At 38.8% G+C, this 23,991-nt stretch overlaps 1 protein-coding gene and 1 long non-coding RNA gene across 4 annotated transcripts in view; one reads left to right on the plus strand and one right to left on the minus strand.

Moving 5' to 3' along the window:
• The window catches only part of WNT7B (Wnt family member 7B), a 131,272-nt gene extending 124,927 nt beyond the window's left edge, over nt 1–6,345 (plus strand). The window contains exon 4 of one of the 2 annotated variants that reach the window (XM_007058251.4): nt 3,082–6,345. In XM_007058251.4, coding sequence (XP_007058313.1) covers nt 3,082–3,561 — 480 coding nt within the window. In that variant the 3' untranslated portion in view covers nt 3,562–6,345. The remainder of the gene's footprint in view (nt 1–3,081) is intronic. The other variant, XM_037914365.2, reaches the window with a different exon arrangement.
• LOC122463857 overlaps nt 1–23,991 on the minus strand; it is a 146,725-nt gene that overhangs the window by 35,933 nt on the left and 86,801 nt on the right. Inside the window, exons 1-2 of one of the 2 annotated variants that reach the window (XR_006287517.1) lie at nt 19,787–19,891; nt 19,203–19,297 (exon numbers count right to left, since the gene is read on the minus strand). This is a non-coding gene — a long non-coding RNA (uncharacterized LOC122463857). Of the gene's footprint in view, nt 1–19,202; nt 19,298–19,786; nt 19,892–23,991 lie in introns of those variants that run through there. The other variant, XR_006287506.1, reaches the window with a different exon arrangement.

Genomic DNA, 23,991 nt, shown 5'->3' on the forward strand with positions numbered 1-23,991 from the left:
CTCAAGCAGTAAGGTACTACTCAGCATGTGCAAAGGTGAGAACTGGGCTCTTAATGAATATGAATACTGAACACAAGCCACCTGGGGAAAGGGAAGAAATATTATTTTGGTTGAGCCTTAGGCTCCCTGGCTTCCAATTTTGTGGGCAAAGTTTTGCACCCAAAAATAACTGTGGGCACACATTACAGCATTTAGCAATTTAACTACCTGATCATTGGGCCTGAACACAGTGTTGAAACCCCGACCATTCAAAAAGCATGAGCCAGCATCCCCTCCCCCAAAAGCATGAGATTAGCTTCAAAATAATGAATACATACATTTTGGGTTCTTCTGGGCTTTCAAGCCTTTAGAGTTACATTTTCAAGTTTTCTCCACAATCATAAGGACTAGAAACTATTTTTTAAAAGAAAGCTGAGATTCTTGTATAACTACATTACTCCAGAACCTGGGGCTCACGTAAAACACCAAATATTGCAAGAACAATGATAAAATGGCAAGAGTTAGCACCACTGTGCATATCAGGCGGCTAGTGCAGGTCTGAGACCATGACACAAACTCTCACAGGAACTCAGAATACTGGCAAATCTCACCACCTTCTGCTCCAAGTGCAAGGTGCACTTTGTGTACCTTGCTTTCTCCAATATAGCAGCATATACATTTAAAAGCAAAACAAACAGATAATTGTCCCCCTGGGGAGAGAACAAGAGAGAGAACGAATCATTGTGACAGATGTTTAATGCATAACTGGAAGGCACTCGCATACTACAGTGACCTAAGGTGAGGGTGGTATAAAATCTATATAGAATAGAATAGAATAGAAGTACCATTTCTGTCCACCGTTTATGTATGATTTTTGCTGCTGGGTTATTGCTAATGACTGTGAATATGTTGATTAATGGTTGAAGCTGGGATTCAGGAGTGATCTGGTTTCTGGTTTCATATTTAGGAATTGTCACCAGTGCTTACAGCAGTGATAGATGCTCCTTTTTAATGGATGTGTATATATATCTAAACGATAATAGATTATTTGTAAGTACAAAATGTATACAATAAAATTGGAGTCAGGATTGAGGGCCTTTGAAAAAAAATCAGGCCCTTTATATAGCGCTTTTCATTTGGAAAGATCCCAAAACACATCACAAAACATGTACATCCAGCACCGATGAAGTGCTGATGCCTCTAGGAGAGAGGGGGCAGGCACTCAGGTCTGTGCAGGGCACACTGTCCAACAGTCAAGGGGTAAAGAGAGAAGTTTTGGCCAAGGTCACCAGCAAAACCCCTCCCCTTGCCCTAAGAATGCAATGTCCACACAAAGTAGACTGGAGCCCAGGGCTGGAAGAACCTCTAGCCTAACGCAGTGAACTGCTTGGAAATCGGCTTTATCTACATCAGAAGAATGAAGGGCTAACTTGACAGTGACTCAATCTGAGCCTGGTAAATGGCTGGCTTCAAGGAGCCTAAGGTATTTTTGAACCAGATACTTAGCCCGCTTGTGCTTGCTACGATATGTTGGCAGAAGAGAAGCAAAGTTAGATACTCTCTTTAATAATGAAACCCCAGAAATTTGGAAAAAGAAAACATACAATTTAAGTGAAACTCAAACAACTCAGGAGGGTGCCCTCTATTTGCAGGGCTAACCAAAGTTCTACTGCATTTATTTTAAGGCCTTTATTCTTAAGCAGTAAGCACTTTTTGCTTCCCCTCTGCTTCATTATGCTATTGTACTCAGATTTCGGGCCTTTTATCCTCTGCCCATTTCAATCATGGTCTGGGATCTGCTGTGAAACCACTGAAGGAGATGGGCTGCACTAGTGCTTCAGTGGAACTTGGGAGCTCATATTTCTTGACTATCATCCTTGCTGCATACATACAAGGGAGAAAGATGGGTTTATTTTATTATTAGGTCTAGATTTTCATGAAAAGTTGATGACGACTGTGGGACAGATTCTGGCTGGGTTTGCACCAAGGATTTAAGGGGAATATGTGAGTAGAATTGTTGGGAGCATAATGGCCTCTGTGGGCCGCAACCCTGCACAAGGTGTGGGGAGCAGCTCCGCATCTGCTCTCTCTATCCCCCCGCCCAAAAAGAGCTATGTAGTGTATAGCTCTGCGGGTTCACTGAGGGAAGTATCTTGTGCCACATACATACCAGGCAAAGGGTACTCGGACTGCAGAGCAGGGTGAACTTAGGAGGCCAAACGTGTCCGACAGTCACAATCTGCCTTTGGGTTTGCTCCAGGGATGGCACAAGAACATGCGGCCTTTTGCTTGGGGCTTGCGGGAAAGCCAGAATTGAGCCCTGGATAGGTTTCCAAGCACATGGGGCCACAATCCTGGATTGGAACCTTCAGGCACTAATGCAACATAAGTATTAACTAATAATAAAAATAACATTCCTGTTTATCCTTGTGTTTGACTCTTAGCTTCACAGGACCCTTTGTGGATCTCACTTCGCATGGTGCAAGGACCATGTTTATGGGCAGCCATTGCCTGGTCTCAGGCTAGATCAACTGAGCGTGATGTGATAGGGGTTTGGTTGGTCAGTAGGTAGATATCTAATATAGCTTGATGTTTTAAGTATGTAATGAGCAGAGAGGCCATGGCAATTACACATAAATTATTCAATGACTATCAGAGCTGATCAAAATATATTAAAAATCCTATTTTGTTTAACCTTTTTGAAAAAAATGTAATCAACATTTCAAAACTCAATTTATCATTACATTTTTTTCTTTTATTATTTTCCATTTTCAAAAATGAATTTTTTGGTCAGTATAGCCACATGATAGGCTCCCTCCTCCCCCACAAAAAAGCCCATACTGATTTCAAAATTTAAAAAATTACTTTCAAAATTTTATTTGAAAGCAGAAAAAGAAACATTTTTCTGATAAAATTTCTTATAATAAATGTAACAAAATCTTTTTAAAAACAAGTTTTTGTGGCAAACAAAAGAATATTTATTAAAAATGCATAGAAAAATTTTCAACCAGCTTTTATAAATATTAATTATAAACAGTGTGATTTAGTCAAATTTAAATATAGTTTTTTCTCCAAAAATAATATGTATATATGCACATACAGGTTCTTGAAGAGCGAATGAAATTGGAATGCAAGTGTCATGGTGTTTCAGGTTCCTGTACAACTAAGACCTGCTGGACCACACTTCCTAAATTCAGAGAGATTGGATATATTTTGAAAGAAAAGTATAATGCTGCAGTACAAGTGGAGGTGGTACGGGCCAGTCGGCTACGACAGCCAACCTTCCTGAAAATCAAGCAGATCAGGAGTTATCAGAAACCAATGGAAACGGATCTGGTGTATATCGAAAAGTCGCCCAACTACTGTGAGGAAGATGCTTCCACGGGGAGCGTTGGTACCCAGGGACGACTCTGTAACCGTACATCTCCTAATGCAGACGGGTGTGACATGATGTGCTGTGGAAGGGGCTACAACACACACCAGTACACGAAAGTGTGGCAGTGTAATTGCAAATTCCACTGGTGCTGCTTTGTGAAGTGCAACACATGCAGTGAGCGGACAGAGGTGTTCACCTGCAAATAGTGGCCTCTGATTAAATAAACAGAACAAATCACCACAAGTGAAGAAAGTGGACAATGACAGACAACTACAGCATCATTTTGCACATCTACTTTTCTTTGGGAAAAGAAATCTCTCCCCACCACTTATACTTCTACGGATGATGCATTTTGGGCTGGCTGGCCGTTGGGACTGCAATGGAAATAAGGGCAACAGGATTAAGGTGACGTTGACAAACACATGCAACTTTTTCTTTTGTTTGTTTTTTACTGCAATTTGGGTGTTGTAGAGTTTTCCGATTAGATTTTTAAGTTATACCTATCAGAGAAGCTGACTGAATTACAGATCCCAGGAGGGTTAAAGAAAAGACACTTTTTTCATATTTTACAAAAAAAAAAAAAAACCCTGTGCAAATAAGACTTTTTTTTTTTTTTTTTTTTTTTTAAAGACAATGAAACTTTCACTAAAAACAAAAACAGCAGTATTGCTGCAAAAATATTAATTCCAAAAAAAGCAGGTATATCAAAAACTAAGACTAATAGTGAGGCAAAAATATTAAAATGGAAAAACTCCACTATCAGTTTGAAAAATAAAGTCTGCAAAATTACGTCAGCTGCCAGTGACACTGGAACTCTATGAATGAACATTACAAATTATTATTTATGTTTTTAATAGTATCAAAAAATTCTAAGCACTAACGGGTAGCTATGTCTTAATTCTGTACTAAATGTAAGCTTATTGGAACTCTGACTTTATGATTTTTGTATTTGGTTCTCCCTAAGTTCTTCAATGCTACTGATCTACTGTCACTCCACTACTAGAGAGTTCAATTACTGTAGGCCTTAAGCAATGATCAGAATTGAGCAATAAGATCATGCAAAACTGTGGTTACAAATGCTTGATACAGTGGTTTCCTGCCCATCCCCAAATAAGAACTAGCATTAAGATTCAGAGGTGAGGCAGAGAGCACCTGTTTTCATCTTGGCATGGGTAGTTTTAAGGCACAAAGACATGCTTCAACAGGTATTAAAGGTTTTGCTTTGAAGAGAAATGCCATAGCAGGATCTTTCAAGCAATTACACTTTCTTTGTAAGAGTTACAACATCCTAATAATTCCCAGCACAAACTTGCCCATTACTAATATTGTGAAAGAGCTTATACTCACCCTAAGCCAGGAAATTAATAAAATACAGTAGCTGAACTCCATGTTTCTACAATCTCTGGCTCATGATGGCTTCATTAGCGTACCACACAAAGCTAATAAATTGCAGATGGGTTAGTCTGGGTTACTTTTTAAATGTCATCATTTTTCTATGGCTGGCAACAGTATGTTACCCCCACTCCCCTGTAAATATTTGGAATGTTAAGAAAGAAGTTGAATCTTTATACCTCTGTTCAACCCCAACTCACATTCCCTTTTCCCCACAAGGAATAATTTTTTAAAATCTCTATTCAGATTAGTATTGTAAATCATAGCGAATTTAACTACAAGAGCCAGATATGCCCAGCTGCAATAAAACTGCTCCCATAAACACACAGCAAGTGTAATTTGTAGCAAATGCCACTATCTGGCTGGCAGGAAATATGGATTAAATATTATCTAGTTACTGTAATCTGGACATTCAGTTTTGTTTTTCAAAGAGTCATCTACGAATTATTCCTAAACTTTTGGGCCTACATTTTCAAAAGTGACCAGTGATTTTGAGTATGGACTTGAGACCCTGAAAGGGACGTGACTTTCAAGTGTTGAGCGCTCATCCTCTGAAAATCAGGCCCCTTTAAATAGTCTCCAATGGAGCACCCAGAAATTGAGGCACCCAAAATCACTTATGAAAATCCCAGCCCATGGTCTAAATCCAGCTCTTGAATAAATGAGCACAACTCCATCGAAGTGGCTGCCCCCAGTTATGCCAGAACCATGCCATACTATTTAACTTCCCTTTTGATTCATGGGTATTGTTGTTGAACAATAATTATATACTGTACTTTCAGCTCATTCTTGACAAGAAGCAAATAAAGCTCCCATGCACAGTAATGCACAGTCATATGGTACTACATACTGTAAATATATTAGAATAGTATTTGTTAAGTACAATTGAGGAATCCAATTAAGTTATATTATTGTATATCGTTTAAATGTCTATAGAGTATTTTAAATTATTGTGAACTACACTGAGTAAAAAAAAAATTATATATTATAAACACCAGCCACCCCAAAAAGTGGACCAAAATGACACTTTCTCACCCACCCCCTATTTTAAATAGCTACTTCGGCTATTCTTCACGTTGGATGTTTCTACTGTGGATTTGACTTCCAGAATATAACGTGTCAGATCATCCTATAAAAGTTTTGCTCATTTGGGGTGGGGAGTCCAGAAAGGTACTATATAGCACAAAGCAGGGGCTGACCACAACAACGCATCGACTTTGCTCTACGTACAGAATAAAAAACAGTTTAAGTGTGTTTTGGTCAGAAAGCACCATTGCCCATACTGAACTGAAACACACACAAAATGACATCAAACCTATTAAGAAAGGCGTTCACATAAGCAGACAGCTTACGAATAACTTTTCTTGGGAAAAAAAAAAGTACTTCAATGTCAAACAGCTGTGACAATAGGAGGTTTGAATGCTCCCAGCGACACAACATGGTTTACAGTAATTTGCAATGGCAGAGCTCAGAATACTGTATGTTATTAAAGAATTTTAAGAACAAAGTTTAATTTGTTTACTACATTAATGTTGTATAGCAAACAAAAAACAAAACATGAAACACATTTCTATTAAAACGTAACTCTCCCCCCTTCTAGCCCCTCTCTTCTTTTGTTTTTGTTAACTGATCAACTCTTTTTAAAATATGACACTTAAAAACTTGCGCAATAACCATTTGGATTAAAGCCTCCTTTTGAATGGTACGCTGTATGCGTGTGGCTCAAGGTATTAACGGAAGGTCCCTGCATTAATATAGTCCAGAGTCCTCTATGTATACTGTAGATGAGTGAACATGGGAGGATAATGAAGAACATACAAGCAGTCTGTGGACTTTGTAGGTCTTGACAGAACAAAGGACTTCCAGTTAACAGGACTATTCACACGCTTAAAGTTACATACATATTTAAGTACCTTGCTGAATCAGGACCTAAGAAAAACTTTTATAACATTAAACACTTTGGTTAGAGGAGAAATAATCTCCTCAATATGTATGCCATTAGTATCTTTCTGTCTAAATCTAGACAATATGATTTGTTGTAATATTTAAGATCTCTAACGAGATATATAGCCAAAGTCTGTGTAAACTAAACCCAGAGTAATTTCATTGAAACAAATTAATTTACTTTGGGTTTACACTAGGGTAAATGTGAGCAGAATTTTGCCCACAGATACCAGAGAGAATACTGCACCTTTTAACTACATCATGAGAAACTTATTAACAGAGTTGTATGAAAATTTCATAGTAAATTATAATAATTACATTTCTACAACAAATCTGGAGAGTACGTGAATCTCATCAAAGGTTTTGTAAATCTTTTAACAAACCTAAAACAAGTTGTGAGTGGAAGCTACTGGAAGCCATACGGTTCCAGCCACATTTTACTGTGAATTTGGTCAAGCCCAAAACACAAAATAATATTGGGGATGGGATGACAGTCATGGAATAAAAAATGCTCCCTTTATACTTCGCTTCCCTTGGAAATAACTTGATTTTATGTATTCCTTTTGGTCATGGAGAAAAGATATCAGTGCTTCAATTCTTGAGAACTGAAATCTCTGAGATCCACAGAAATCTGCTTCTCCGAAGCTTGAAACAATTAGCAAACATGGCAATTGTCACAGCTGGACAGGATGACTGCCCGTTCCGCTTTTGATCATTAAGAGGTATTTATTGTAATGACAGTGCCCAGAATGAACTTGGAACTGTAAGTATAGGAGCCAACACCCAGCATTCTTTTGTCAGAATCACAGCAATAAAAGAGGATGCAGCGTATATATACAATCCAACTATTGCCGGGGCAAACATGGAAGTACAAGAGGGAGAAAGTTTTTGTACCATATTGGAAGTTCATGGTATTGATTTTGCCAGACATTTACTGCATACAGAACACACACAGGGCACACAGAAATTCAAATGCAGATTTTCTTCCTCAACTGCAAGCCCCTGTTTGCATTTCTGCAAACTCAGAATGCTTTCATTTCAAAACACGGACATACACAAAATTGGCAAGTATTTTCCTTTTGGTGTTTGAACTGGTGTCAAGAAACTGGAAGGTCTCTTACTGACATGGGAGGATGGCATTGGGACTTTCTTTTATTCATTTCATTCTTTCAAAAAAAATGTATGCGTTCATTTTGCAAAGTTGATTCTATATAGATATATACACATTTATATACAGACTCACACTGGGGTGACCAGATATCCCGATTTTATAGAGACAGCCCCAATATTTGGGGCTTTTCCTCATATAGGCGCCTGTTGCCCCCCATCCCATCCCGATTTTTCACATTTGCTATCTGGTCACCCTCACACACACACACACACACACACACACACACTATTTTTTGTTTGATGGAGAACAAAGCCTGCTGTTTTCACTTAATTCATGGTTGGTAGTGGTGAACAGCTCCACAGGGTGCCATGGCAGAAGAAATAACACTGCTGCAAATTTCAAAGTTAACTGCTAAAGGACAAAGCATTGGTTCATAATACACTTTGTTTTCAGTGATAGTGATGCACCACTTATTAACCTTTTGGAGACTTCAGGGCCTGATTCTTATTTACACGAAGGCCCCTTTACATTGCAGAGTCCATGTAAAGGGGCCTTAACATTGGTATAATTCACTCCCACTTGAAGACCCATTTACACCAGCAGAGTGGTGTAAAGGGACCTTACTATAAATGAGAATCCAGATTAATAGAATTTAAACTATAGACTGGAAGGTATGCATATATTATTTTATAGATGGTCCAAACCAAATCCAAAACACTACTGACTTTGGGAATATTCGGATTTAGATCCAAACTTTCCACCTCCCGCTCCTGTTTTATATGTATTCATAAGCATTCATTTGTCTAGCAGTCTGGAAAACGCCAGTATTTTAAGTCCTGATCCTGCAATTGAATCCACATGAGTGCAAGGGTTTCCCGCCTCGCCTCCCACCCTCACCCCATGCAGACCGGATTACAGTGTAAGGGTCTTAATGATTAACTCAGGCAGCTGTGAATGAAAAGGAGCCCTCACCATCCCAAAGAAAGATCAGGACATTTTATTATATGCATGAACCGCTCTTGAGTGTTAAGTTTATTTTCTTTAGATTTCTAGCATTACTTTGGATTTCTTGGTGTACCCCTTGTTATCCAACATGTTTGTTTATTATTATTATGGTTATTTATTACTTGTATTATTGTAGCACCTAGAAGCCAGAGTCATGGACCAGGAGCCCATTGTGTTAGGTGCTGTACAAATATAGTACAAAAAGACAGGCATGACCCAAAGAGCTTACAATCTAAGTTATGGTCAGGGATGGATGCAGCTTGTGCCAGTACAGATCTGGTTAAGTGATTTCCTTTTACAGCCTGACTCTTGTCTCTTCCTTTAACCCTATATCCTTGGGCACTATGCACAGAAATATTTCACCACAGAAATAATTCAAGGATATCTTTGGAAGTTGGACCAATACCCCCTTAGACAATAAGACTGTTCTTAAATGTGGTTTACATGTAATTTCCATTGCAAGGATTTGTGCTGTGTGAATAAACTTAATCCTAATAAGTAAACGGTTAATTAGTATTGTGGAATTCAAATGCATTCTAACATAAGCTTAATGCTTTTCTTTTCTAGGTACTTTGTCAGAGAGTGTTCTCATGTTGCTTTAGTTTATGTGTCTTCTCCTGAACACACCAGATTGTTAAAATCCCTACTGTTAAAGACCCAGACATCAGCTACATCCAGTAACCTGCATGGGCTGTAGCCTGCCACTGGATTTTAGGTTGGCCTATAACCCAAACATGTTAAAATGATGGTATGTTATTAAGACTTAGACTTGTTTCTTAATGAATTATTTTTACACCAGAATGTTGACATTAATGATACTCAATAGTCACAGAGAGGGTTTAAGGGCTTTGTTGTGGCTCTTACATTGTGAAAAAGGGAACCTCGGAAATGGCAGTTATATCCCCACTACAGACTTCCATGGGATGATGCGACAACCATAGAATCATAGAATATCAGGGTTGGAAGGGACCGCAGGAGGTCATCTAGTCCAACCCCCTGCTCAAAGCAGGACCAATCCCTGACTAAATCATCCCAGCCAGGTCTTTTGTCAAGCCTGACCTTAAAAATATCTAAGGAAGGAGATTCCACCACCTCCCTAGGTAACCCATTCCAGTGCTTCACCACCCTCCTAGTGAAAAAGATTTTCCTAATATCCAATCTAAACCTCCCCCACTGCAATTTGAGACCATTACTCCTTGTTCTGTCATCCGCTACCACTGAGAATAGTCTAGATCCATCCTCTTTGGAACCCCCTTTCAGGTAGTTGAAAGCAGCTATCAAATCCCCCCTCATTCTTCTCTTCCGCAGACTAAACAATCCCAGTTCCCTCAGCCTCTCCTCATAAGTCATGTGTTCCAGTCCCCTAATCATTTTTGTTGCCCTTCGCTGAACATTTTCCAATTTTTCCACATCCTTCTTGTAGTGTGGGGCCCAAAACTGGACACAGTACTCCAGATGAGGCCTCACCATTGTCGAATAGAGGGGATTATTCATAAAGGAGATTCTCCTTTCTCCATTATACAGATATTCAGAGGAATTTCCATAGCACTGTAATTTCTGAAGAACCCTATTGGTGTGTCCCTTTTAAATCCTATGGGACTTTCCTATAAGGTCATCCCTTACTGCTTTTCATTCCAACTGCTAGGAACCAAATTATGCCTGCCCCTGGGCAGAAGTGCTATAACACAGTACATAACGCTTACATAGCGCCTTTCATCTGTAGAGCCCACAGCACTTTACAAAGGAGGCCAATATCATTATTCCCATTTAACAGGTGAGGAAACTGAAGATAAAAAATGGCTCTCTGAACCCTCTCCCCCCATCCAGTTTACTTGCAGAGGAGGAGGATGCATAATTTAGTGCTAAAGTGACTTGCTTGGGACCCAAGCAGGAGTCAGTGTGAGAGCTAGGACTAGAATTCAAAGCTCAGACCCACTTACTGTGGTTATTGAAAAGCATGATGCCAAAAGACCTGCTGTAAATTTATTGTCCAGTGCAGTAAACCCCATCTTCCTTAGCTTTCTAAAATCAAATATCAACTATATACCGTGTCCCATTGGCCCATAACAATGCTGTGTGATAGCGTGAACTCTCTTTGTGCCCATTATAAACTTTTCAACAGATACTTTCACAGTCAGACAATAATCACTAGCTAGATATAATGTACTTCATTGCTGTAAATGTACTAACAGAGTGCAATAAATGATTTTTTTTAATAGGCCAGAAGCAATGCAGCACGACAGGTTTGTCTACCCACCACATTTTGTTCCAACATTTCTGGCACAACGGTGCATCTGGTATCAGATACTCTTATGGAGAGTCAAACAGTAGGTTAATGTAAATATCACAGAAATGATGTTTTGTATTAATATTATGTGATCTAGAATATCTCTTGTTCTTGACCAGGGATGGGGAGTTACTTTCTTGTGCAGTAACAGAGTAGTTTTTTAGTGGTTTTATTTTTCTCCTTGTGGGTAGGGGTGGGAGGAGTGATTAACCGGGTACGTGGATTAATAAAAGGATTTTTCTAGGCTCCTAAAAGAAAAAGAAGCGTGAACCCAAGTGAAAAATATTTGGACATGGCTCCCTGTGAACTGGTAAGAAAATATGCATTTTGGCAGTTTCAGCTGAATACCTGATCCGAACCACTCCTGAAGGAAGGAGAAGGAATGAGGAAGTGTGTTTGCGGTCACCAGTTTCTCTGTCCCTGACATCCAGTAGATAATTACAGGGCTACATTTCAGCTAAGTTAGGACAAATAAACTAACAAGAGTTTTATTCCCCACATGTTTCTTATTCAAGTGTGTTCAGTTATAAATAGTTGGTTCTAATGGTATTTGCTTAGTCAAACAGAGCCTCTCCTAAGTAGCAATAATACACTGTATTCCTACTACAAACCACTGAATAAGATTATCTTATTCTGACTGAAGGGCTCTTTACAGCAACTGCCACCTGCAGTACACTAGATTCGATAATAATTGCTTCCATCCGCACATCTTTATGCTTCCCATAATGATTATGCTAGAGTCAGCATAGTACCTACTCATATTCTAATTTTCATCTCCACAACATATTGCATCATTTACTTATTCTGTGCTCAACATGCCTGTGGGGTAGTTATTATTCCCGATGTTAGAAATGGAAAAGCTGAAGCACGAGGAGTTAGGATTCAGATTATAGCACAGGAGTTCTTGGTTCCCAAGCACTTTACTCATACCATAAGGCCTGGGTTAACTTCTGCCTGCAGATGCACACACTGGGCTCCCATTGGCTTATCTAGGAGCATGACCATTTTAGAGGTATCTCATAGATTTGAGCCAACCTTCAATCAGAATGATCTGAAAGAAGCAGCAATGACTCATACACCGAATACCCTAGTGGAGCTGGATAATTATAGCTTAGTTACAGATTTTAAAAACATTTAACATTTAAACAGAACATTTTCTTTTTAAATCACTATTTTTAATCTTTAAGTATTCACTTATTAAATTTTGGGGTCTCCAGTCCTCCCGCTCCACTCCCCGCATCTGTAACAAAGTTAACCCTTAATTTGCAGTATCCATCCTAACTCTTAGTACTTTTGCAGACACGGAATAGAATGATTAAAAAGCTGCTTCCATTCTCCAAATGCCCTTTTGGTAAAAATTACCTGAACCATATACAAGACATAAAGAGCCAACTGTTCACAAGTGCCTCCACATGGCCTCTATTTGTGCATGCACAATTTCTATACGTTATCACTTGAGTCTGTAAGTGACGGAATTTTCATATGCAAAACACAAGTCAGACACAGAAGTGTTAGAATTCATTTCCTCTGTGTGCAGGTCAGAGTGCTCACAAAATGTACACAAATGGAAGTCACATTTTTGAAAAACTAGCCCAAAGAGAGACTTTTTCCAAGGACCTCCACCTGCCCTTTAAAAACTGTGGCTGCAATTTTGTACATGTAAGCTTTTGCATATAATAATAAGTGGTAGTAATACTGGCAAGAGGCCAAGAGCAAAAGATTGAATCAGAGTATCACAATGATGGTAGGAGGCAATGGTTGCCAAACTGGGTCTTTCCTTTGCTTCAGAAAAGATTTGGTTCTGGTTAGTTCTCATTTTAACTAAACTTGTTTACATAGGCCAAGACTAGATGACTCACTTTTCTCCAGCTGCTTTTTTTGCAGCTCCTTCTCTTTTTAGCCATTTCTTCTCCCTTGTACTTAGACCCCTATGTTATAACATCCATGCTCCCACCTGAGAAAAACAAAAAAGGAGCCTGCAGGCACTATTAGCAGGGGTCTCTACAAAACAGTGAGGTGCTTGCCATCAACCCCAGTTCAGTCAGAAAGGAAAATGATCTTAACATTCAAAGATGGATGTCTGCCGAGTAAACACAATGAGTTACCATGAGATTTACTAGGTTGGTTCAGACTTTCAGCCCAAGATTTTTAAAAGATGACCAAGGGATTTAACACAACTTCCATTCAAATCATTGGGAGTTGAGAGTCTAAAGGTAAAAATTTCAAAAGTGCCTAAGTGACTTAGGAGCCTAAATACCATATTCAAAAGTGACTTAGGTCCCACTGACTTTCATTTTTGAAAATTTCACTCTAAATAGTCTACTCTGTTTTGAAAATCTCAAACTACAGTTTAAAAAAAAGGCCAGGTATATTTATCATAATTTCTCCACTGCATCAGCCCTTCTGTAAAAGATCTATATAAAATAGCGATGAACATCAGATCTCCAACACTAATGTCAACAGAGAATCACAGCACAAAAGATAAAGCTTACACACTCACACAGAAAGGAAAAGTTTTTTAAACACACTTTTGTGGGCTTACATGAAGCTTAAATAAGAAATAAACTGGAAATAACTGAAAATATTGTGCCTAAGAGGAGAAGTAATATCTGTGCTGAATCTGCTCAGAATGCAATCTCAAAAACTCTGGGACCTGTATATGTGCTACTGCCAAGTAACATACCCGATACTAATGTATTCACATACATAACACGTCAAGTGAAAGAGTTTTTCAGTGGGGTCTAGTAGTGTTAGACCCGCAGCAGGGGCATCCCTACGGGATTGGGGATCAGGCAGATAATAAACCTTATTTATTCCACATTCACACCACTTTCATACTGCACCAGAGTCTGGAGATTAGAACGAAATCTTGATGGCCAATCGAGGTCCGCTTTTAATTATAAGGTGTGGGAGCTGGCGTCACACACCTCCTCAAAAGTCAGGGCTCTGGATCGACGTCTGTCTTCAAATTGCAAATGTGTGAAGCCTTTGGCTTCAGCTGCCAAAACGCAATGCATACTTCATTCACTAGGCCTTAATAGCCTATAACATATTACATGAATATATAAATATATATATATATATATACACACACACACATATTCCAACAGTAACACCCAATATTACACTTTCTTAATAAAGATTTTACACCTATTTTGTGTTATGAAGAGTGTTGGGTATATGGTGCTGGTATACATAAGTCTTTATAAAGCTTGCAAACACAATGTTAACTCTACTGTGTAGGAACCAATGCGTGTAGATTGGTTTTTTGAGGGGGTAATAATGTTATGAGTAGTATATGTTAGTTTTATAACAGATTGGAAATGGAATCCTCAAATAGAAAGTGGGATTTTACAATCTCCTAGTCATTTATTATTCTGACATTTGCATATATTTTTGCAAATTTCAGGGAAACAAATTTGAGTGGACGGTGACAGTGAAAGGAGAGTGAGTATAGGAGAATTATATAGTAGGGAAGTAGTTGGATGCCTTAACCTTTGTCAGCCATTTTCAAAGTTGAATTTTTTTTATGGGGTACAATTTTTGTACAGAAAGCATAATTGTTTTTGAGTGCATGCTGGAGTTGACTCAAATACATGGTCAGCGTTATCTCTGTTTAACTAAAGTGAATTTCCCGTTTAAAAAAAAGTTGCAAAAATTAGACTCGTGTTTACCTAAGATCAGCAGGAGGATAGCCCAGCCCCAAATACTGCTATGAGAGCCATCAAAACTAGGCTGCCCTTCTGGAGACTTTAACAAATCTATAATATCATGGCAGGGGCTGGGGAATTATCCCTGAGTCAGATATGGTGGTCATGGATGGTGGAGGAGGAGAAGGGAGGTTTATGGCCACAGTGAAAATTTTAAACATGTGGGCCCAGATCCTCAAAAGGTATTTAGGCCACCTCCTGCCTGTTGAAATCAATGGGAATTAGGTGTCTAAACACCTTAAATGATATGGGTCTTAGGACACAATTCACCCCCCACCTGTTCAGATGCAGCGGACCGCTGGAGACACACAAAGAGCTTCCTGTTCTTGCGCTGGTTAGTTGCAGCAGAAGTTGAGCAGCTGGGGCCTACTCTATCATGGCACGGGTGCAGTGCAACGTAAGTGGAGTGGACAGGAAAATCCAGCCCTTAATGTTTCATCTTGATAATAGACTCTGTCCTTTCTGTTTTCCTGACTATGACTTCCTATATCCTCCTCATATCTTCCTCTAGTCTTCTGTATCCCTACCATATGTCTCAGTCCCTCCCGATCCCTCTCCACACTCCTTCCTGAACTCATGTCCTTCTGTGCTTTTCACTGTCTCCTCCTGCCTCTGCACCTGACTTAGCAGCTCAGCCTGCAGTCAGCAGCAGTTTAGATTTATCAACTTTTATTCAAAAATTAATCAACATGAAAACCACCCTGTACAAGTGAAGTCAAAGGCACCACTAATGGGGGATGGAGGGAGGAAAACAAAAAGAAATAAGGCATTTAAAGAACGTTTCTCCAAATTGGCCCCACAGCCCCTATGTAGAGTCAAGACCAAGCCAGTCCAAGTAAAAGCCCCAAATGGCAAAAGAACAAGCAAGATGATCAGTTTCCCAGTTTTGCTTTGCTGCTTTGTTCCAGGCCACAAATCTTCCTAAACCCTGTTTCCAGGCTGGGCTGGGTAGAATCAGAGGTCAACAGGGAAAGATGGAGAAGGGGAGCATTTCTGTGCCTCCTCTTTGTATATCTGCCCTGCTGAATCTACACTTAATCTATTCCCTCCCTACTTCACTGTATGTTCTATCATATGCTCTTTAGATTGTGTACTTTTGTGTTTATTCTCCCCACATAAAAAGCAACAAAACAAAAACCAAAAGAATCCAACCAACCAGCCAGCCACGACTACGTTAAAAGATTATTCTCCTGAGCAGGGGCAACCAAACAACCAAAAAGTGGAGCTCATAGTCTACTCCATTTTGGATATGTGATGAGCCAAAAACACTTTAAGAATATTTTCAAAAAGTCAACTGGGATTAAAAAATAAAGTATCTAAAATTTTCAGAATGGGAAAGAAACTAAAAAATGAACAGGAGCTAGTGAATGCTCAGGACTTTGGAAATTCAGGCAGGTGTTTTAATATGGAGTTACCAGCCAAACTTTGAGCTCCCTTTTTGAAAATCATCTTTGATAAGTTTAAAACTACTCCCCCCTGCCCAAACTTCCCTGAAAAATTCTATCCAGAGATGACATATGGTATTTGAAATTTCCGAGGGCTGGTTTCTTTTTGTGGAAGGTAGGGAGGGAGTGTATGAAAAATCAGGCTTCATAAAAAGTGTGTCAGTGTGGGCTTTTCAGAGTTTGCAAAGCCAGGCCCCATCACAGTCACTATAAAACTAATGTGCGGATACACATCTTTCCCTATATCAATAGGCACAGTAAGACAGTAACTGAAAATAGCTTTGCTTTTCCTCCCACCCCCTTTTACCAGGCCTAAAACAATTTCTGCATCCCCAGAGAGAACTGGTGACAAGAAGTTTGGATTCTGATTCAGATTCCAAGATTTAGATGGGAAGTTCAGTAAAATCTGAGCAGGACATTGATGTGGCAACATCTGCATGCTGTGGCTCTGACCCATGAGAACACGTGCTGACCAGGGATGGAATACGGGTGGCAGAGAGGAGCTACACATAGAAGTTGCCAGAGCACAGGGCTCTTCTAAGGCGGCACTGCAATAATGTCACATTATTAAAAACTATCTTTCTCAGATCTACCATATTAGGCTCTGCTAACTTGGAGAGAGTTGGTTCATATTTCTTTTTAAAACGTTTGCCCAAACTTGGCAGAAAGTTTCTTTATTTGCAAGGTCCGGGACAAATAAATGCAGAGTTAAAATGCGGATGTGTTGTAGTGGGAGCACGTTGTTACACATCTTCAACAAAGATTTCAGAATCACTCTGGTACCAAGCAGAGATAAAGTAAACTCATAAAGTTAGCTAACAAAGCAAATACTTCATAGGTAATGGAAGGTTCCAGGAAATCAGTACAAGGGAAATCCATCTACTGCCTTAAACAGAATGGAATTTGTTCTCTTGGAAGGCTGCCTCTAGGTAAACAAAGTTGTCATCATTGAGAAGGAGGAATCGCAGAGGGGAAAGTCCTAACTACCAGCATGCTCCACTATACAGCTAAAAACTCAGACGGAAGGGATTGTGTTTGCACACTCAGGGCAAGAAGAAAGAGTTAATTTTCCAAGCTATTTTAATGTAAATACCGTAGAGTCCACAACTAACCAACCATGCCAGTTTATCTAGGATGACTGCCAGAGAACAAATTTAATGCAATGCCTTTCAATTACTCTAAACATTGGATAGAAGGGACAATCATTCTATTTAAATGGCCTTACCTGGAGCGGTCTACATATCTGTTCGCTGCCATTAACCATTATGAACACTGGTGTCTGTTAACATAAATTTGTTCACTTGAATTTGCCTGCCTGTTCTATTATGGGTGCTAACCTAGTCAGATTTACTTTAGTAGAGTTTTACAAAATAATTAAAATTGTACAATGAATATTCTCATTCAAATTAATACATGACATAAAAATTAATCTCTCCCACCCCAATGAATTTCTACAAATATTGAAGAATTGGGATTATGATTTAAGCTCTGATCCTGAAATTCCTTGCACATGGGCTGACTGCTATGCCAACACACGGCCCCAGTGACTTGAGGATCAGGTCCTTAGCACATTTAAAACGTTGTGCTTGTTGAAGTTGACCAACTTTTAAGAACCGTTTAATCCATGGATTTGTGCCTCTTTCTCTTTGCAAACCACCCACAAGCAGACTTTAACTTTTGTTTGTTGGTCAAATATTTTCAGGAACTAGTTTATGCAAATCTCTTCCAACCCGTGAGCCGCAACCCTATTGGCTGTGACAGTTTCTTATTTGTTATTCATATGCTGTGATTGGTCACCTAACTTACATAAGAGGCGACTCCCAAACCCACACAGAGCTAACAGGATGGCCATACTAACACTTCTCACACAAATACTCATGCAACGGTTGTAGCTGACTGAAACAGGGTTTCCACCACACCAGCTAAGAAATTGTGAAGGAGGAGAGCTCTTCTCCCACAAGCCAGGGAAAGCAGGAGGAGCTCTCCCAATGCTTTTAGCAGTGGAGGAAGAGCTGCATTTCTCTCTCTAGCTTCCCCTTCCATTAGCCACTGTCCAAATGTACATACATTCACCTGCCAATGCATATTGACACAAGTATTCCCAACATTTTCACTTTCCACAAAAATTCTTTGAACCAAATTAATAGAAGCCACATTTGTAGTGGTAGTTGTTCTTGAAAAGCAAACACCAGGGTTCACAGGCACAGCCAATGTGAATTCATGGTCTCATTCAAACAAATCCTGGCAATTATTTGTTAGTTTTGCAGTATTTGCAAATATACTATATATATATATATATATATATATATTATTTTTTCTCCTATGGCCTAATAATGAGGGGAGGAGCATCATTTAAAAAAATCACCCTAAGGAGCTTTATAGAACTTCAGTAGAACTACTCAGGTGCTTAAAATTAAGAATATGCTTAAGTCCTTTGCTGCACTGGGGCCAAAGTGTTTAACACCTTACAGAACCAAACCCTTAAACAAACAATACAACAGGAAACTTATATTGTCAAAGAGTTCTGCTATCCTTATGGCATTGTCCTCTAAACCTGATCACTGTTCAAGTAATTTTTCTATAGATTGTCATATTACACAGAATACTTAATTCAACTCATGTAGCTTTCTCCACCTTCCTTCAAATTGCAGAACAGGAAAAAAGCCTCTGTGCCTACAGCAGTACTCTCAAGTCTTTCAGTTTGTCTCTTACACTCCACTTTGCTGTCATGTAACTGGAAATGCATTCTGGGCATAGGCATACAAACAGTCCGAAACAATCATTTCATAAAACTGAACAGTGTTTACACCAAGCTTGTGTGTGTCACAGTGAAACAGTTTTACCTGTTAGGTTTCATCGGCATTATACAGAATGTAGTTTCTCTTCAGAATGGTGATGGCTGTTTATCTACAACTGGAGGGATCCACACTGACATTATAGCTATACAGCATACCTCCAAAGCAGCCTTTTGGTTTGAAGTTGGTTTTGACCATTAGAAATATCCTCTTCTGTCTCTTGTTCATCTTCTCCTTCGAAGTAGAACAGCTTCTGAAAAACTCAGAAAGGTGAAGAACATATTTATAGATGTTTCATTTTATAGCAGCAGAGTCATTACCTTTCAGTAACATAAAATGGGGGACTGGATGGACCAGGCAGCTAGTAATGAGAGAGAAAGCCTTGGACCTCGAGATCACCATTTGGAATCTAGTCTTTGCTGGTGAGAACCAAAAGCTGTTACCACCTACATGCTGTTTTGCAGCCTAAGTGAAAAAAGTTGGCAGTCTTGAATAAATTTCCATATGTTCAGATAAAAGTTAGTACTAACTGACACTCTTGTTGGTATGCAGCGTAGTTGTAGCCATGTCAGTCCCAGGATATTAGAGACACAAAGTCGGTGAGGGAATAACTTTTATTGGACCAACTTTCTGTTGGTGAGAGACACAAGCTTTAGAGCCTGAAGAAGAGCTCTGTGTGGCTCCTAAGCTTGTCTCTCTCACCCATAGAAGTTGGTCAAATAAAAGATATTATCTCACCCACCTTGTCACTCTTGTTGGTAGTCTCACTAGCAAGGCCAAGGATTGAACCAGCCAAGGAAACATTCCACTTCTAAGAGAGGTCCTTTTAGCTCAGGTCCGGGGCCAGGTCTATTCTGTACCTCTCTGGAGGTTCGATAGAGATTTACCAGAAGGACTTCAGGCTGATTTTCAAAAATTTCAGGTACCTAAATATGTAGATAAGCACCTTGTGGGATTTTCAAAAGCATGTAAGCAGGTTAGGCACCTAACTCCCATTGAAATCAGTACTTTCAGCCTGCACCTTAAAAAACGCTTAATTTAAACAAAAGTACCCTACCCCAAATGTAATGGCACTAATTACAAGGTAATTACCCATTATCAGTAATTGTCTTCTGATAACCATGCAATAAAGTTTTGTCATCCTTGTATAATGGGTGCTCTCTAACGTGTCACCTAGTGTACTTCATAGAAAACAAATGGCAAATCATCATGACATATGTTGCAACAAACTATGACAGGAATCGATCATTTTAATGTAATCAAACAAACTGCTAACATAATTCACCATCAAACTGCTGGTTCTCTCCATCCAGATACATGCTAGCAACCTCAAAAAATACAACTTTTAACCGTTCACTCTGGGCCTGATTGTGCAGTCCTAGTCTAGGCAGAACTCCCACTGATGTTTCTTTCCAGTCCAGATTTCACATCACCTAACTGCATTCTGCCTCCCTAAAGAAATTGATCATGGAATTAGGATATGGAAATTATTCCACACAATCACTCCTAAAAACACTTCAGTACCATTGCTGATGTAGATTGGTTACTACATTTCTATCCCAGAGGTCATATTTCAGTGGAAAGTGAAGTGATTCTTTTATGTGCGTTGCTGCAAAGCACTTTGGGAGTCTTTGGGATAAAAATTGCTATAATAAACGTAAGGTATAATTATCATAATCTGTCATCAGTCTCAGTGATCATAATCTGTCTCAGTGAATTTATACTTTATATATTCCACTTAATCAGGAAAACCCTTAATGGGATGTCTTCCAGGGAACTGATTTAGCCAAATGAGAATGAATATCAATGACTGCTGCTTAATCAAAATGGTATTAGCATAAGTTCCACTTAATGAGGACATATTTGGCCAGTGCCCAGGGGTTAAGTGGTGTTGAGCCAGAGCATTAAATACAAGGTAGGTGTGAAGTTTCAATCTTTTAATACTGATCTAAGCAAATAAAAATTGGTAGCATAACAAATAAAAATGAAATGTATTGAATGTCCATGTCAGTCTAGCACTTTTTACTCAATGCAGTATTTTACTTATTTTAAGGCTTTTCAGGCTTTTTAAGTTTTCTCAACCATTTTATTGTGATGAATATGACACTCTGTGAAACAGCCTGTATTGAGGGGTCTACTGTACTCTTAACCTCCTGTTCACCGAAAGCTGATATGCAGGTCACCACAGGAACTTGTTCTCTTTTTGTATTAATACTACAATGCACAGGCTCTGCCACACAATGAAAATGCATTTCTCTTTTATGCATGTGTAAGCCTTTGTTTTGCCATAAATGCTCAGATATAACTCCCAACTTCAATATTAGCAATGCTACATTTCCCTCCCTCTGCCTGTTTGCAATCTCAGCAGAAAACTACTTTAACTGTCTGGCTTCCTGACGCTGCATTGCTGCAGCTATTGTTGCCAAGGAGTTAAATTCAAATGGGGGCCAAGTGCTGTTATATATATTTTTTCTCCCTCTTTATATATGATGTATATTAAATAATCTGCCTGAACAGTATGAAAGATTTTTTTCCTACAGTGACAGAGGGGTTAGAGTTCAATGCTCTCACAAAATATTTAATCTTGTGAAATGACATTTGTACTGTCACTCTTGTATATACCTGCTTTGAAATTCCTAACCTTAGATTCTTCTATGGAAAGGAATATAGTGCACAAGTGTTCTTACCTTTGATATACTATAGGATCTAACAATATTTAACTGGTGAAGTCATTTTTGTTTCCAAACCTATGTCTCAAATATGCTTGGGAATGTGGAAATTCACAATGCCCTTATTCATGACATCAAAATCAGTTCCATGGTAACACATTGTGATGACAAAATACACAGATTGCAAGGTCACAAGTCACACTTAAGAACAGGCAGGGGAGAAATTGTTAGTTTAATGAATAACATTAGTCAATCCCAATAAAAAGAATAAAAATAAAGAGAAACAAAGTGTCTAAAGTATATGCCCTTAAACGCACTTCAGAACCATTTCATCTTAAAGTTAAGTAGCTCTTCAAATGTAGAAGGGTGCCACAGGTTTTTCTTCTGCAGCAAATGGGGATACACTTTAAAAATAAAGTTTCTGTACAATAAAGATTCCATTGAATATCAATGCCTTTCCTCCAAGGCTATAATGAAAACACAACAACTGGTGTGGAAAATTCAATACACAAAGGAAACTAACTCAACTAGGGATGTTAATTTCAATTTTCAAAGTGATTAATGATTTTGGGTACTAACTTGAGACACTTTTAAAAGCACTAGATTTTTAGAAATGTCTAAGCATCTGAAAATCAGGCCTATTTAAAGTGTCGCAAATTGGGCCTGCAAAATTGCTAGTTACTTTTGAACACTGAGGACCGTGTAATTACTTGGTTTATGTTCAAATAATAGTAATGTTTATACTACATCCAGTCAGCTACTTACAAGATGCAAAAGAATGCCAATATTATTATAGATTCTGCAAAAGTTGGCATTTTAAGTGGATTTCTTGATTGTACTGGCTCTTGTAACACAAGCAAACAACTTTGATTTATATTACATTATTGCTTAGAGGTCCCCATTGAGATTGAGGCCCAGTTATGCTAGGCACTGTACATACCCAGAGAAAGTTCCTGCCCCAAACACCCTACAATCGAAATAGAGTATGCAAACAATGAAGGCAAAGAGACGCACAGAGAGGTGAAGTGATTTGTCCAAGTATCAGAAAGATTGCTCAACAATATTACAAATGCACTACCCTCATCAGATCAGCTTTCTATCTCTTTACGGCAACGATAGGCTAGATGCAGTGGGTACAAGATATCTAAAAAATATTTATAGTCACGGGAACGTTCCTATATCTGGAATGTTTTGAATGCCAGGTGTTTGTTCCAGGCAGTTACCGTAGAAAAAGTAACAAAAATGCATTGTAATCAATACTTCGTTCTAACTCTTACGGTCAAAAGCTTCTATTTGAAATCCCAACTGTAATATAGTGCTCATAATCTATCCAACATGATTGTCGAATAATTGGCAATATTGGTCTAATGCTCATCACAGTCTGAAAGGTCAAGGGAGAGGGGAATAGATTTCCTTTAACTTCTTGTTTAAAGAACATCTTATTTTTATTAGAAAGGGGATTATTTTTTTTACATTGTCATGGCAGGCAGCCCTATCCCAATACATATATAAACAGTGACTGTATAGCGAAAAGACAAACTGTTGCTTTAACTCTACAGTAAGAACCTCAATATAGTTTTTCCATATATCAAAGCAACATATTTTAAACGCTACAGTCCCTGACAAAACAAAACAAAAAACACATCGGTTGCAGTATCCTTTTTTAAAAAAATGTGGCATAAAATCATAGGACTATTTAAAAAAATTAATGAAAACATACTTTGATGCAACTCTACAATTTTTAACATACTCTTGTGTTCTACCAGTCACCAGAGAGGGACATAAACATCCATCTATAGTATATGAAATTGCTTGATTGTGACATACATACATACCACAGGTGGGGGTTCTTCTTAAATTGGTGCCTATCATGTGATGCTTCATAAGCAAAGAATAGCAGGCCATGCTGCTTTATTCAGTTGGGTTATGCTTTTACTCTTTCTCCCTGCATGTGAAAAGCATAACAGAGAACTAGCAGAGCAGAAGTAAGATGTGTTTTGTTAGTTGTCTGAAGCCCTGGGGCCCGGAACCGGATAAGTCCTGATATTATACCCTGGATTGAACAAAATAAATCCATTTTGTTTCCTACAAACATTTAGCCATTAAAAAAAATATGAGATAGAAAAACAGACTTTGCTGTCTGCATGCCTTCATGTAAAGCTCGTATTGTGGAAGTGTCAGAATCATTAGCTCATTGGCATATATTTTGCAAGCTAATGCTTCTACTTTAATTCTCACTGGGGACTGCATGTCTGCTTTTCAAATAAAACCCAGACTG

The sequence above is a fragment of the Chelonia mydas genome, chromosome 1, assembly GCF_015237465.2.
Source record: "Chelonia mydas isolate rCheMyd1 chromosome 1, rCheMyd1.pri.v2, whole genome shotgun sequence".
NCBI lineage: Eukaryota > Metazoa > Chordata > Testudines > Cheloniidae > Chelonia > Chelonia mydas.